Raw genomic sequence first — 16,562 nt, 5'->3', positions numbered from 1 at the left:
AGGGATGAGGTACAGGAATGTGTGTCACATAAAAATAATTGTGGGTCAATATGTCACTGGTTAAGTACCCAGTGATTAGCAACTTTGGAAAGCAGTTAACATGGATAGGCTCAAGGTGACATAAGAGGGAAGAGGGAGATGAGAAGGACATAGCATTAGCCACATCCTCAGGGAGATGAAACTGTGGAAAGCGGCCTCAGACAACCCTAGCCACTTCTAGAACTGGCAAAGAATGAATGAGAGGAAGCTGACACCTCCATCTCTTAAACCTTCTGCTGATCTTCCTTGCTTGTAGAACTCGGCTGCAAGTCATAGGACAAGAAAGCTCAAGTCGTGGGTCATTCACAGCTCAGCCTTCAAAGCCGGGCCTGGCGGCTCATACTTGTAACCCTAGCTCTCAAGAGACAGTGATGGGAAGATCTTGCCAACCTAAGATATATAGCAAGACTACTGTCTCACAAATTGAGATGGTGGGGGAAGAGGAGAAGGAGAGGAGAGAAGAGAAGAAACAGAGGACAGGACAGGAAAAGAGAACATGGGCAATGTTTAACAGAACAGTAAATAGCATTGGTACTGTTGAACTTTATGCAAGCCCTGTGCATCCTCCAAACAGTAGTGATAGAGAGGTATTTCTGCCAGAGTTCTAGAGTTGGCTGTGTTCAAAAGATATTCTTACTAAAGCACATTTCACAGTAAGACTTGTCTCTGTCCTCCTGTTCCCAGAGGCTTCTGAGCAGTGTAGATAATTTCCTCATGCGTATGCTTCTATAAAACCCCAAGCATGGTTTCTTGTCATTAAGATGCTCCACATCTTTTTGTTACATTATCCTTATCACAATAGCCTGGGTATAACTGCCCTCTTCATTGCCTCCTATATTTTGTCATTTTCAGGGACCACAAAGACAAAGAGGTGAGCGCTAACCATAGGGAGGCAGGATAGATGAAAGGGACAGAACAAGGATAGCTCTATAGCAGGTAAGCTGTAATAAAGTAAGTTAATATATGAATATATGATATATTCAGGATGGCAGCATATGTATGCACGTAACAATGTTTGGATAATTACAGGATGTTTTTAAAGATACCATCTGTTTTTCACTCTAGAACAGTACTTGGAGCAAGAAACAGAATTTAAGTTGGTTTTCTTATAAGGAGAAGGAAAATGAAAGGAAGAAAGAAAGAGAGAGAGAGAAAGAGAGAGAGAGAAACAAAGAAAGGGAGGAAGAAAAAAATGCAAATGGAAATTGACATGAAAGGAAAGCCTGAAGCAGTATTTACAATCCACTTGGGAGGGAGGAGATTGGATTGCAGTCTGGTTCAGAACAAATGGCACTCACTCTATCTGTTTCTCTCAATGTAGGACTTAGGAAGAATATCCAGCCATTTACTTAATTGTATGTATATTTACATAAAGGCAAACAAGATAGGGAACACATTAGAAAGCCAGCATGCATAGCTAGCTGCTCTTATTAAGAAAAAAAAAGAACTCTGGTGAATTGCTTTTTGTTATGAGCTTAGCTGTGAAATGCTTCAAAGGGCTGGACGGGAAACACTGCCAGCTCTCAGGATGATGCATGAAGTGAACACTTGGAAACGCTAGTGTCCTAAGTGCCTGAGGACCTAGCACTGAAATGTCTACATTCGCTTTCTTTGCCTAAGCCCGAGAAAAATAGAGACAATAGTAAATGCATAAGCTGGAAAGAGTCTAAGAGAAGTGATAGGAATTGTTCAGACAGGTTCATGGAACAGAATAGCATTAAGCAGGGGATATTCAGTTCCAAGCCCTAAATTGTCCCCGATGTTCACAATAGCAGCCAACTAAGGGGTTTTTTGTGGTTGTTGTTTTCAGTACTAGAAAAAGTCATTGATAAACTCACTTAAAAATCAATCAACTGAAACACTAGAGATGTGAAACAAAGTGAAATATTAATTTGACAGGAGAAAAGCCTAGAAAGGCATCCATATGTCTACTTTTGCCATCCTCATAGTAAATGAGCTGTTTATACCTGAATGCCTAAAGATCAAGCCTAAGTTATGAGCTAGATTGTTGTATATATGTTTGTGTTTGTTTGATATAGGGAAAGGAAAGGGAAAAATAAGATGATTGGGAGTGGGTGGGGGAGGAAAAGTGAGAGAAAATCATGGGAAAGAAGTAATGTTCAAGAAGTAATGTACCCACTACCTGATGAATGTAATGGTAACCCCTCTGTACATCACCCCGACAACAAAAATACAATAAATTTCTTTCTTCCTTCCTTCCTTCCTTCCTTCCTTCCTTCCTTCCTTTCTTCTTTTCTTTCTATCCTTCAAATGTAAAGAAGTCATGAAATATCCACTTGTAATATGTGGGTTTTAAAAATGCATTAGAGTTCCTGGAGCATGGCTTAGTGGTAGAGTGCTTGCTAGAATGCATGAAGCCCTTGGTTCAATTCCTCGGTACCACATAAATAGAAAATGTGAGAAGTGGTATTTTGGCTAATGTGATAGAGTTTTAGTCCTGGGAAAAGCCCAAGGACAGTCAGTGCTCAGGCTCTGAGTCCAAGCCCCAGGACTGGCCAAAAGAAATATTAGAATTATTAAGTAAATAAGGAAAAGCTTTTGTTTCCATGAATGGAATAAAATAGAATCACAAATTAGTTTTGGAGGAAGAAACATTTTTCTTGACAAGACCTGATTTGTTTGCTGATTATAAAGTCGTAGATGAAATGCCAAGACATGGGTCTCTGTAGTAGAGGTCTAGAGACAAGTCCCAATGATGCTGAAATATCAGCTTCTCCTCAGATGGGGATTCTGTGTTCCTTGAGACAGAATTGTCTGACTTTTTGTAATATTATCATACTGCAGCTGCCAATGTTAAGTCCAAGTTTTTAAACAGGAACCAGGGAGCTGTGCAAGCCACTATACAGGCAGGGAAGGGAGAAAGAGAAAGGTTGGTGGGGCGGAGATAGAGAGAGAGGGAGGGAGGGAAAGAAAAAAGAAAGAGAGGGAAAGAAAGCAAACAAGAAAGTAAGACAGGGAGAGAAAAAGAAAATGGGAGGAAGGAGGAAGGAAGGAAGGAAGGAAGGAAGGAAGGAAAAGAAGAAAGGAATGACAAAGAAAGAAGAAAGGAATGACAAAGAAAGAAGGAAGGAGAAACAAAGAAAGTCAGGAAGAAGAAAGAAGGAAGGAGAGACAAAGAAAGACAGGAAAGAAGAAAGAAGAGAGACAAAAAGACAGGGCTAAAAAGAAGGGAAGAAAGAGAAGGGAAGAAAGAAGGAAGGAAAGAAAGAAAAAGAGAAGGAAAGAAAGCAATGGTAACACACAATAGCAACACTCCTATCAGAACAAATAACTGACAACTAAATCACCAATCTACAGAACTGAACTAATAGATATTGATAAATCCCAGTTTTGCTATTTGAATATACTTGTATCAAACAATAATAAACAAAAATGTAAAGAGTATAAATGTTGTCCTTAATGTACTATGTTATCTCTCATCTCTTTTGCTGTCCCTTGGTTATCTCATATTGTTACAGTATCTCACTTCGTTATCTGATATATTGGATATGTTTGTATTAGGTTATCTGAAATTGGATAGGGAAGGGGGGAAAACAAGATGAGGGGTGGGGGTGGGGGGAGGGAAATGGGGACCAAGACATGTGAAAGGGTATCAATGTATGTGAATTAATGCACCTTCTATCTGGCAAATATCATGTAACCCTTCTATTAATTACAATAAAAATATATGAAAAAAAGAGTATAAATGACCTGGTAACATCCCTTTTTCTTGACTAGCAGGTCATTTAAAAAACAAGTAAAACAAGCACCCTTTTAAGATAAACTTTCTCCATAAGGATGGAAAAGTATGAAAAACAAGTTTCTTTTTCCTCTCCTGAGACAGTTGACAATTTTAAAGGTGACTAATATTGAAGATGCGCCCTACCACATGTTAAACATTTTATATATGAATACCATTAAAATGGAGATTATTTTTCTAACAAAATTTGAAAGCACAAATCTAAAAAGAAAGATGGATAAACTTGCCACATTAAAACTAAAACTAAAACCAGATACCTGTTGAGAGAGGCAATGGGCGTGACCCAGGAAAACATTTTTACATATGCCTCCCTGCAAGGCCCAGTCCTCTCTTTACCCAGGTCATTTCTCAGGGTTGTAGTTCCTTACAGTGGCAGACTTGAGAGTTGACAGGACATCTTTCTCCAGTACCAGTCGTGCTTAACCTGCCTTGACTCCTATTATTTTTCAGGATGAGCTTCTTGGAACTGTATTCTTTGTATTCTCTTTCCTTGAATATTTGAAAAGATCTGTATCTGAAATATGACCCAGGAGTCAGTGGCTCAGACCTGTAATCCTATCTACTCAGGAAGCTGAGATCTGAGCACCACAGGAACAGGAAAATACATGAAACTCCTATGCCCAATTAACCACCAGAAAGACAGGAGTTTTCTGCTCCAAGTGGTAAAGCACTAGGCTTGAGAGAAAAAGCTCAGGGACAACACCCAAACTCCATGTTCAAGCCCCAACAACAAAAGGAAAAGGAAAAGAAAAAGAAATACGAAGTTGGCTGGAATCTCAGTTGTAAACTCATATGTTTCCTTGCTAAAGAATTTGTAAATATTGCTCCATTGTCTTCTAGCAATAGAGAAGACCAAGAAGTGATATTAAACTGAAAAGTCTAATACCAGGGTGAATTTTCTACAGTGGTGGCTTGATTACTCTTTCTGCCTAGATGTCCATAGAACATTTTCTATATCTTTGAAATCCATGAACGACCAAAGTAATTCAGTGCTAAGCAGTATCAACTTTTTCTGAAATGGTGTGTTCTTCCAGACTGTAAATTCAACTCTGACTTTATTTCAATAAAATGTTCCAGTATTATAGTTGCGAATGCTTTTTTTTCCTGTTCCATTTGTCATGTACTTTGTAGAGATACCAATTATCCTTATTTTGAACTTCTTTTATCCTGACTCCATTCTTGTCATTCTCTTTCTTATCTTTTCATAATATATTATTTTCCATTTCATTTTCAATTGTATTTTTTCATGCCCCAGAGAGCATTTTAGAAGTATCTTTTCTTTCCTTTCATTATTTTATCAAAGTGTAATATCCATTTCTATATGGTTGCATATTTTCTTCTACTTCTTTCCAAGCTCTACCAAATAAGTTTTCTGTTTTTTTTGTTTTGTTTTAATTGCCTATTTCTTATTTCTTGAATTCTTAGATGTCTTTTTGGAGTACTTTTTTCTGAGAACTCACATTCTTTCATCTCATGGAAAATTGTTACCATTTTTTTGTGGTATACACTGCATCTCACCCCATACTGGTGGTTTTTTTCTGTATTTGTCTTTTTAAACACATAAATGTGCAGATTGGTGATTATCTACATCTGGGATTGGTAAAGTACTAACTGCAAGCCAGCTCTAGCCCATCTCCTATTTTTAGAAACTAAGTTGTATTGGACTAGTCATGTTCACCGTTCATCTATGTCTTTATGCTACATTGGCAGAGTTGGACAGTTGCTGCAGAGACTGTGAGCTTGACGGCATAAAGTATTTACTTCCTTGGAATTATACAGAAAAAATTATTCTATGCTAGAACAAAGGGTGAACATAGGCAGACTCAACACTCACTAGACATGGACGAAAATGAACGATATAACTTGTGGGAGAAGAAGGTCAGGAGGGAAAACTGAGAGAAAATGAGGGAAGGTGTGACATTGCTCAAAAAGAAATGTACTTATTATGTGACTTATGTAACTGCAACTCTGTGTATATCATCTTTACAATAACAATAAAACGATATTAGTTATAAACAATAATTTCTTGGGCTGGGAATGTGGCTTATTAGTAGAGTGCTTGCCCGACATGTATGAGGCCCTGGGTTGAATTCCTCAGCACTATATAAACAGAAAAGGCCGCAGTGGTGCTGTGGCTTAAGTGGTAGAGTGTAAGCCTGAGCAAAAGAAGCTTAGGAACAGTGCCCAGGCCCTGAGTACAAGCACCAGGACTGGCAAAATAATAATAATAATAATAATAATAATAATAATAAATTCTCCTAAGACCTACACTTAGTTCCATTCACTGGGCACTACTGATAAAACACTCCAGATGTAGGAAAATAATGTATTAATCTGTAACATTTTCTCTAGTGAGAAATGTAAGTAAATTTCTCTATTGAAAAGATAAGTGCAGTTCATGGCCTAGTTTTGTCTCTAATTAGCGTTGCTTACAACCTCAAACTCTTATTCTAACATTGCCTAGAAATAGCTGACTTTTTCCAGTACTAAGAGTTACTCTACCACTTGAGCCATGCTCCAAGCCCTTTTGCTTATATTTTGTTTTTGAGATTAGTAGTTGCTAACTTTGACAGGGTAACTTTAAACTCTATTCTCCTTCATCCAGCTCTGGCTTTCTGAGTAGCTGAAATTATAGGCATGTACTGCCATGTCCAACTCAAGCATCTGATGTTTCAAGTGTCCTTAGACTGGTCTTAACATCATAGTGATTCCCTCATAAGAGTAGTTAAAAACAATCTTTGACTGTATTTTCATCACATTATATTCCATAAAATGTTTCCTTTTATGAATTTATTTTTTTTGGCTAGTCATGGGACTTGAACTCAGGGCCTGAGCACTGTCCTTGGGTTTTTCCCAAGGCTAGCACTCTGCTACTTGAGTCACAGCACCACTTCCAGCTTTTTTTTTCTATATATGTGGTACTAAGGAGTCGAACCCAGGTCTTCATGCAAGCACTCTTATCACTAGGCCAAACTCCCGGCCTCCTTTTATAAATTTATAATGGGTACAGAATACCTATAGACTAATTGATCATTTTCTTCATCCATTTTATTGCCAATGGCATTTTTGTCAATTGTGACCCAAATACAAGTTTACTAACTAGAGACTGTAATACACGGATGGCAAGTCTTAAAGCCCACAATTAAGATTGCAGAAAATGTAATATGTGATTCTTTTGTAACAAAACTCTGGTATTGTTGACAGAAGACAATGCAAATCATCTGCTTCGGGTTTCTCAGCCATTTCAAACATGAGTAATGAGTATTGAGGCAATAGCATTGAGACTTTTACTAGGACCTGCAGTTTCCTGACAGTCATAGAAAGATTCACGCTCGGTAGAGATCCCCCTGCTGGATATGGCCCCTGCTAAGGATAAGGCAGACTCACCCTCCACAGAGTCATTTTTATCGCTGGGCTGTTCAGTCATGCACAGTATCTCCAGGTCTAGTTTGCAACTCTACAGATCAAGAAGGTTTCTTCAAGTCCCAGTCTGAAGAAGCTATTGTCAGGCAGTGGGAAAATTGCCTCTAAAACTCCTCTGTGGTTTTAGAAAAACTATCAGGCACTTGCTACATCTTGGCTTCCCCAACATCGCCCTTTTCCATCTTTTTTTCCCTGTCATGGGAACAATTTTTAACCCTCCCCCACCAATGCTGTCTTTTTTTGCCAGTCCTGGAGCTTGAACTCAACACCTGGGCACTGTCCTGGGATTCTTTTGTCAAGGCCAGCATGCTACCACTTCAGCCATAGCACTACTTCTGGCTTTTTCTGTTTATGTGGTACTGAAGAATTGAACCCAGGGCTTCATGCATGCTAGGCAAGCACTCTACCACTAAGCCACATTCCTAGCCAGCACCATTGTCTTGAATACCATAAGCCTGTGGGGACTGGAGGCTCTATAGAGCTGTGTTAAGAAGAGTAGCTACATCAAGTAAAGTTTTTACCCCCTTTAATCTGAGCAGTACAGGTTCAGGACAGCCTAGGGCTTCATCTGCTTTCTTTCCCCTGCTTTGCTTTGTTCATAACGTTGCTTTTGATTCTTTTCAAGCCTTTGGGAAATTCTGGCTCTTGAAAATAAGAATCTTGTGGGTTTTGTTTTTTTTAATGTAACACTGCTGTATATTTTAAAAGCCAATTTGGGAAGTTCAAATATTTCTTTTTGGACTCTCATTTTTTTTTTTGCTAATCCTGGGCTTGAGCTCAGGGCATGAACCCTGTCCTTGGACTTTCTCAGGGCTAGAGCTCTACCACTTGAGCCTCAGCACCAGTTCCAGCTTTTTTCTATGTATGTGGTACCGAGGAATTGAACCCGGGTCTTCGTGCATGCTAGGCAAGCACTTTAACCACTAGGCCAAACTCCTGGCCCCATCATTTTTCTCATTTTTTTAAAGGATAAAAATCAGTTTAGGCTTGCTCTTGGTTCATTGAATCAAGAGGGTTTCCGGGTATTATTTGGGTTTCTCTCCGCTGGTCAATCACAGCCTTCATTAAGTGTAGATGACAAGGGCTTTTACTAACAGTTTGTCTATTTAGCATTCTGAAATGAGGAAGACAGTCCAGCCAAAGCACTTTGTCTTCACACCATTTTCAACTGGCTATTGTAGCTGGATGTCTGGTTTCACATTCAGCCTAGGTGCTTTCCTGGCCTGTGAGTGTCAGTGTCTTTTCTCCTTGTAATAACTTCTACCTGACAATTGGTGATGCAAAGAACAGAAGTGCCTAGACATGTCCAAAGGCTGGAGAAAGCTCTGGAAAGATATGCTAAAAGAAAACATGGCTTGGATGATTTTCTGTTTGGTGATACCACATATATATATTCCTAGCCAAACTCCTCCACCAACTTCCCTGACAGCAGATTTTGGCAAAAGTAAAAATCTTCAGTTTCAAAAGCAGAATTAGCTCATCTTCCTTTCTGCGTTTGTTACTGTTGTTTGTTTGTTTTTATGGCTCACTTTTATGCTCAACTCCTGACTTTTGGATTGGGGGAGTCCATCCTTGCTTTGAGGTGGTGGGCGGTGAAAAGAAAGAGGGAACAATGAGGAATAGATCAGTGTTTTCTGCTCCATCCTTGTTTATATAATCTTAGAGCATTCAGTAACAATAATTTTAAAATAGCTCTTTTAACATTCAGTAATACACCACCAACCTTGTTGCTTGTATCATCTATCCTTTCTAGATGATGGGTTTGCACCTTCTCTTTCTGCTTTATACGATGAAGATATGGCTGTCAACTTTCATCATCTGTTCAATTTTGTTTGGCTTGCTGGATGGCTGAGCTACACTATTAAAAATAAGTACGGGTTGGAAGATCAGCAGAATAACCACCCTGAGCTGGCATCAATTACATTCATGTTTGTGGACAAACTAACAATGAATGTAGCTTTGTGCACATTCTATTCTGGCCTTCGGAATTTCATGCACTTACAGGGATGTGGGATTGGCTTGGTGAATCCAGACAGCCCAGGTCCCAACATTTTTTGATGCCTTTGTGGAGTCTGCCAAGTACTGATGAGCACACCACCTTTTCCTTCTGGAAGTGGGTGGTGACTGAGAACTTGCTCCACTCCTCTCTAAAGTCCAGGTGATAATAATATGACAACAAAATGTGGGAATTAAAGTAACTTCTGTAAAATTCTCGACACAGGGCCAGGAGATTAACCTAGTGGTAGAGTGCTTGCCTAACATGCATGAAGACCTGGGTTCTATTCCTCGGTACCACATACATAGAAAAAAGCCAAAAATGGTGCTGTGGCTCGAGCCTTGAGATAGACCAATGATAATGCCCAGGCCCTGAGTTCAAGGCCCCGGACTGGCAAATTCTTGAAACACTCTATAATTGTGTGCTATTGGTGTGTGTGTGTGTGTGTGTGTGTGTGTGTGTGTGTGTGTGTGTGTGTACATGTTCTCTCAAGGATCAGTAAATTCTATTTATAAGACATTTGTAAGGCGATTTTTTGTATAAATGAAGCTGATTGAAATACAAGTAACCTCAAGCTTTGCTAAAACCTGATGACAAACATTTGACACATACATACACATACTACAACACTGAGCTTAGTTATATATATATTACAACATTGAGTTTATATAGAGTATTATATTTGTATTGTTGGTATCTATACATAAATAAACTTGATGTACTTTTATACTATTTCCTAAAACTTATCCTCAGGTTATTATTCTTTGAGGAGATCTAACCTAGAGGCTAAGAAAATAGTCTTTTGTAAGTAAAGCACAGTGAAATAAAATTCTTTTAATTTTTTGATTCTTTTAATTGTTACACAACTCCTGGCCTTTGAAGAGAGTTATCAACAAAGATATTAAATTGCTGTTGAAGGTTCAGACATTTAACTTTCAAAAACTGAAACTGATAAGAATTATTATTTTCAGTATTGTTGTGGGGTTTTTTGTCCAACAGATTTCTCCTAAAGATCTCCCAAAGAACAGGACCTAAACATTGGCCATAAATCTGCCACCAAGTGCATCAGGGCCAGAGGTTCTGCATTCTCTTTGGACTAGGAGCCCCCACAATGAGGATAAAAGTGCCTCCTTCCCTGAGGCTGCTAGGATCTGCATGTCAATAAAAAGGCAATGAAAGAATCTGGATGCCCAGTGGTTAAACCTGCTACTAGAAGAGGCCTGCTAGAGCTGAGACCACCCAGTAGAGGTACAATTTGGCTGGCTCTGATTGCTAAGAGCCTCCAGTCATTCATTTGGTTGGAATATTGTGTGCCTGACCCTTGCTGCATAAACAAAGTGGGATGCTGGACCTTGAGTTTCTCTTCTAACTAAGCCTCACATCTTCAGTGCCTTTATTTACAAGTGTACAGGGCTGGGATGGGTCCTTAAAGAGCCTCCAGCTCTAAGATGATGCTACAACAAGAATGAAAATGCATCTAAAGCAAACAAACTCTCACCTATTATGTTATTTCCTGGTTAGAAGAGTCATGAGGAGAGTTGTTCCTCTCATGATTTTACAAGTTTAATTATAGATAAACTCAGCCATATTCCATTCTCAGTCTTTGACTCTATATGACAAATGGAAAATTACGTACTGGTGACTCGATGTCCTCTAGGAGTAAAACAGAACAGCGCTCACATTTCAACAGAGTTTGTGCCCGATGCATTATTTTCTTGACAATTTTCTCCAGGTCAGTCTGTTCTTCAAAGAGATCATTAACCACCTCTAGCAAAGCCTGGGAAAGAGGAGATGGTACATTTAGGTGAATACAAGACTGAAAAGTGTTGGCATTTTTTTGTCTTTCAAAGTTTCCATATAATCTTTGCTTTAATAATATCATATGTCTGTAATTTTTGAAGTATTTGTGCTATGTTAACACAGTTCCATCATTACATTTTATAACACTCCTTGTTTTGATTCAGCCACTTATTTCTTAAATTATTATTTACTTTATTGTTATAAAGGTGATATAGAGAGGGATTACAATTATTTGAGAGTCAAGTAATGAGTACATTTCTTTCATATAGTGTCTTCCCTTCCCTTGCTCTCTCCTAGTCCCTCCCTCCCACACTCTTGAGAGTTAAAAATACAACTGGAGAATGAGAGTTGTCCACATAACAGGAATCATGGAGTCATAAGCTGCCAGTTCCCTCCACCTTCCCCACTGACTACAGTGGGTTTTGCCACAGTGTAACTAGGCAAAAACCTACTTAGTTCTCTCCAAAGAACATTTATTTTAGAAAACTACAATTTCTGTCAGAAATAAATAGCTTCATGGTTGAATCTGAAACTTCTTTTCACTAATACTAACATGTTTTTACTAATAATTCACAGAACTGTACAAGAATTATTGAGTTCAATGTTAATTATATATATATATATATATATATTCCACAGCAATTTCTTTGCAGAAGAAGAGAAAATATGGGCTGATTCCCAATTTCCCAAGAGAACATTTAGATAGTACTATATGTCTCTGGAATAAAAACAACATTAGAATTTCTGTTAAAATGGCAGGTTACAAAGCATAGAAATTAAAGGAAAAAATTACAACTCGAACACTATGCATTTATTTTAAAATTAAATTGCAATAACCTGTCACTTTTTCCAGGTAAGCGAGCATGCAATTTATGCTTTGAAATTTAGTTGTTTGGAATTTTTAATGACATGGATGTTTTCAGAGACAGCAAAATAATGAGCTAGGTACAGGTGGTAGAAATGATGCTTCTATCAAAGCAATCAGAGAATTATGTGGCAGTGAATGGGCTGCAGGGTGTTTGTATTCAATAGAATTAAATAAACTATACTGTCTCCAGTGTGACCCCTCAGGAAAGGAATTCATGAATCTTCAGGCTCCCATCTATTCAGTATAGTGTTGATCATCCCAAGGGCATAACTAATTTTCAATGTTAGTAATGCATTTCATTTGTGCTGAAACCATTTGAAACATGTGAAATTTTCCTGTCTGAGTCTATTCAGCTAGAAAAGCATTTGAATAAGTTAAGGGATCCGTAAAATGAATCTAGTTTATTGAGCCAATGAAAGAGAAACAACTATCTTAAGAGGCTTTCCTTTTGTAGAAAGGCTGTGGCTGTGGCCCAGGGCCATATTGTTCTGTGGCAGAAGCAATGAGAGAAATCAAGAGGTAAAAGTAGTCCTCAGTGAAGCCTCACTTGAACAGCTAACCCCTATGAGAAGTCACTGCACCACCATTTCATGTTCCAATGCAACACTAAAAGTAAAGACAACTGTCTGAATAATTACAAGAAATGTCCCTACAATTAAGGGGGAAATGTTATGTCCTTAACCATCCAGATTATTACTTCAGATGGATCATATTAACTGAACAATTATTTAACTTTTTAATTTGGTGTGACTATGTGGAGCGCCTCTGGGACCTATATACAGGAACATTTCTCTCATAGGAAAAAACTAATGTGTCTAGAGTCTTGCACTGACAAATCATATTATAGTAATATTATGATTTCTAATTAAAAATTACTGCTTTATCAGCAAGTGGTGAAAGTTTTACAAATCACAATGAATTCTAGCTCTAGAACAAGATAGAAGGAGGAGAAGATGTAGGGAGACTTGCGATTAAACAGCACTGTAATTATTTCACATAGTTGCTTTAATGTCACTTGTCTTCTAGGAAATAAATGTCTGCCCTTTCCCCCTCCTTCTTCTAATGATCTTCCTTTGGCCCTGGACTCATCTTTGGATTTTTTCCCCTTTGTTTCCCTTTTCCAGATTAATCCTGAAAAATGCTCTGGCTTCAAATACCTTGTATATCAAATCTTAATCTCCACTCCTAACACCTACCCCAAATTTAAGCACCTATATCCAATTGTTTACTTGCCAAATTCACAAGCCAGAAGCCTTTATTTTTTCATTCCCCACATTAGGGAGCTCTGCAGTTTACACTTCCAATTTAGGGAGATCTCTCACAGCTCAGGGCCTTCGTGCCAGCCACATTACCTCTTGACTTTAATGTAGCTTTTAACTCCTTTTCCTGCCTATAATCTTCTGTCATCTTCTCCAACCAGAAGATAGAGTATTGTTCTTTAAAAGTAAATTGGACTCAGATCAAAAATTTTGTAATAGATTTTTCATCACACCCAGAATAAACACAAAGCGTTTGACATGTCCATAGACCTTTTTAGCATCAAGGTCCTGATGAAAGTCACATCTTTGTCCTTATTTTTTTCTCTCTCATTCCTTACTGTTCTTTCTGCCATCTATATACACTGATCCAGGCTTTTGCACCAAATAGGTCCACTGCCTGAAATGCTCTTTCCAGATCTTCCAATGTCTCAGCTCTTTCATTTCCTGCAAGAATCTTTTCATGTACCAACCCCTTATCTTTCACAATAATCTTCTAATACAAAAATATCCTTCCACATGTATCTATATCCCTTTAATTTTACTTTATTTTTCCTTGTAATTCTGATCACTATCTGAACCTTTTTTTTCTTTTCTCTGTTGTTTCCACTAGATACTAAATTCCCTGAGAACAGAGACTTCAGATGTACATGGATGAGACCCACACAATACATATTGTTGAGTGAATAAATGAACTGTCAAACACAGAATGCAAAGACTGATAAAACATGAGGTTTCCCTTAAGGAATTTATCACATAGCTGGAGAGCAGGACTATCAGCAAATATTATAATGCATAGGTAATGGGTATCCACAACAGAACACTGACATGTACAAGGAGCAACAATTAACAGAAAATGGGGAGATCTGCAAGAAAGCTGAGCTGAGTTCTGAAGAACACATACAGGAGTGGAAGAGGAAACAGGGACAGGGGGCAGAAGAGAAATGTTAAAGGCACGCTAATGTGAAACAAGCGAATTATCTTCTTTGAAGTCAGAAAGCATGTTGCTAAAGTGTCTAGTGAAAGGAAAGCAGGGAGCGAACAATGAAAAGATCCAGATCACAGAACTTGTGCTGGGCTGTGATGAGGGAGATGTCTATGAGGTGAGAAAGGCTTCTTTCCCCCCTAGAAAACAGTCTCATAGTATAATGCCTAGCAAGTGAAATTTGCAATTTGATTACTAGAGACATCTTTTAAAATATATTTCTAAGTTGTGGTAGTACTCTTCATATATTTAGTTGTGAAAGAAATGTCTGAGAGCTGGTGACTAATGCCTTTAATTCTACTCTGGCTGAGATCTGAGCATGGAAGTTTGACACCAGCGCAGGCAAGGAAGTCCATTAGATTCATCTCCAATTAACCACCAGAGATGGAGTTGCACCTCAGGGACAGGGCTAAGGACATGAGTTCAAGCCCCAAGATCAGTATTAAAAAAGGGGAAGAATTCTAATAAAATGGAATCATTATTTGACAGTTTAGTATTTTATGAGTATGAAATGTCTTTGGGTTGTTTGTTTTCTATGTAGTCCTCCATTGAAAGTATTTGAGATCATTTCTTGGGAGTATTTTTTTATTAATTCTATAAAATAGTGTTAGCAAAATTGTTCCAAGTAGATGGACTGTCATCCTAGCTACTCGGGATGCTGGGATCTGAGGATCACAGTTTAAAGCCAGTCCAGGCAGGAAAGTTCATGGGACTCTTATCTCCAATAAACTATTCAAAAAAAGCCAGAAGTGGTACTGTGACTCAAGTGGTAGAGAACTAGCCTGGAACACAAAGAGGCTCAGGGACAGTGTGCAGGCCCTGAGTTCAAGCCCCAGGACTACCAAAAAAATAAAATAAAATTGTCCCAAGTATCTTGTGATGCTCTTCCAGGAAAATTTTCAATTGAAAAATGAAATCTTGGAAGTGTGGTGAAATCATGTTTGTAGCATACTTTGCTTCTTGAAGGAACTAAATTGTAAAAGCATCAGCTAATTGTGTTATCATTTCAAAGCTACATGCAAGCAAAACTCTGCCTGCTGCCTTGTAGTGTACGTGTGAAACTAATTTCTTCCTCTTTCTTTTTCTTTCTCTCTCTCTCTCTCTCTTTCTTTCTTTCTTTCTTTCTTTCTTTCTTTCTTTCTTCCATTCTTTCTTTTTTTAAATGAAATCAGTACACTTTCCCAGAAACAACAGCAGAGAACTTAAAATCATTTCATTTTGGCATACTATTAAAGAGACTTTTCAGTCATAGTTTGGCAGGAGTTTACAAATGAGGAAGTGTCCTTGACTCTACAAAGATCAATTGCTGTTTATATAAGACATCATAACTCACAGAAACCAGAGAGCAGATGTCAGCAATGTCTCTTCCTACTCACCCTGCTTCTTTCATATTCTTTCCTTGAGGCGGCAAAGAGCTGGGCATTGGATATCGCAATTCCACAAAATGGAAGATACATCTGCATCACCTGAGGCAAAGAGAGCATTAAGAACATTAAAACATCTATTTCTGAATGAAAGTCATTTTTCCTGTGGAGGCTTGATTGGAATACTTTCTTTTTCAGCCAAAGGGACTGAGCATAAAATTTGTTCACCCTAATAACGTGTGTGTGTGTGTGTGTGTGTGTGTGTGTGTGTGTGTGTGCCAGTACTAAGGTTTAAACTCGTTGACTGGGTGCTGTTCCTTAGCTTCTTTTGTACAAGGCTGGTGTTCTACTACTTAAACTACACCCTCCACTTGGCATGGCATGGAACACAGCTAGTACAGAATTACCTGACATGGAAAATGAGGCAAGGACGTAAAAAAAAAATGGACAGACCACATTCTCTATCTTTTCCTTTATGCTCACCTTTGACTTGGGATGCCTGAAAGAATTTCAGAGCTCCAAAGACTGAAAATCTAAGAAAGACCTCTTGAAGAAGAGAGAGAAACAATGCGACTGGTACTAAGAAGTACAAAAGCATTGATTCATTCTTAAAGATCTTTTTGGTATAAATTCCATGAGTCTTCCCAAGAGTTTTCCATTTTAATTGCTGGAATCAGATGTTCACTCTGTTAACCCTCTCTCTCAGTCCTTCCTCTTCTTCCACATGCCATGGCAAGCTTGTTTATAAGCTAGCACGAAGCTGTTGACACAAAGCTGCCAGAATTTCCCTGTAGTTGTCTACAGCAAGGCATTTCAACATTAGCTGCACACACAGAAAAAACTATCCTCGTAGTTTTCTAGTTTTGTTTGTGATTCTTTCTTGCATAGAGACAGTGGCTATGATGCAGATATAAGAGAAGAAAAAATATGAGTTACTAATTCAACTTTCCATTGCTATCTTATTTTACTGCTAGTCCTGGGATTTGAACTCTGGGCCTGGGTGCTGTCCTTAAGTTTCTTTCCCTCAAGCCAAGCACTCTTCCTGTTGAGCTGCAGTGCCACCTCCAGCTT

General features: G+C 38.4%; 1 protein-coding gene across 1 annotated transcript in view; it reads right to left on the bottom strand.

The window, feature by feature from the left end:
* Pde11a (phosphodiesterase 11A) overlaps window positions 1–16,562 on the bottom strand; it is a 350,018-nt gene that overhangs the window by 199,203 nt on the left and 134,253 nt on the right. The window contains exons 3-4 of the mRNA XM_090342568.1: window positions 15,504–15,593; window positions 10,855–10,995 (exon numbers count right to left, since the gene is read on the bottom strand). Of these exons, the coding sequence (XP_090198694.1) occupies window positions 10,855–10,995; window positions 15,504–15,593 (231 nt within the window). The remainder of the gene's footprint in view (window positions 1–10,854; window positions 10,996–15,503; window positions 15,594–16,562) is intronic.

The sequence above is a fragment of the Megascapheus bottae genome, chromosome 12 (assembly GCF_031878675.1).
Source record: "Megascapheus bottae isolate mThoBot1 chromosome 12, mThoBot2.hap1, whole genome shotgun sequence".
NCBI lineage: Eukaryota > Metazoa > Chordata > Mammalia > Rodentia > Geomyidae > Megascapheus > Megascapheus bottae.
Note: the sequence above shows the minus strand (reverse complement) of the source record. Positions and strands in the feature narration are given on the sequence as shown.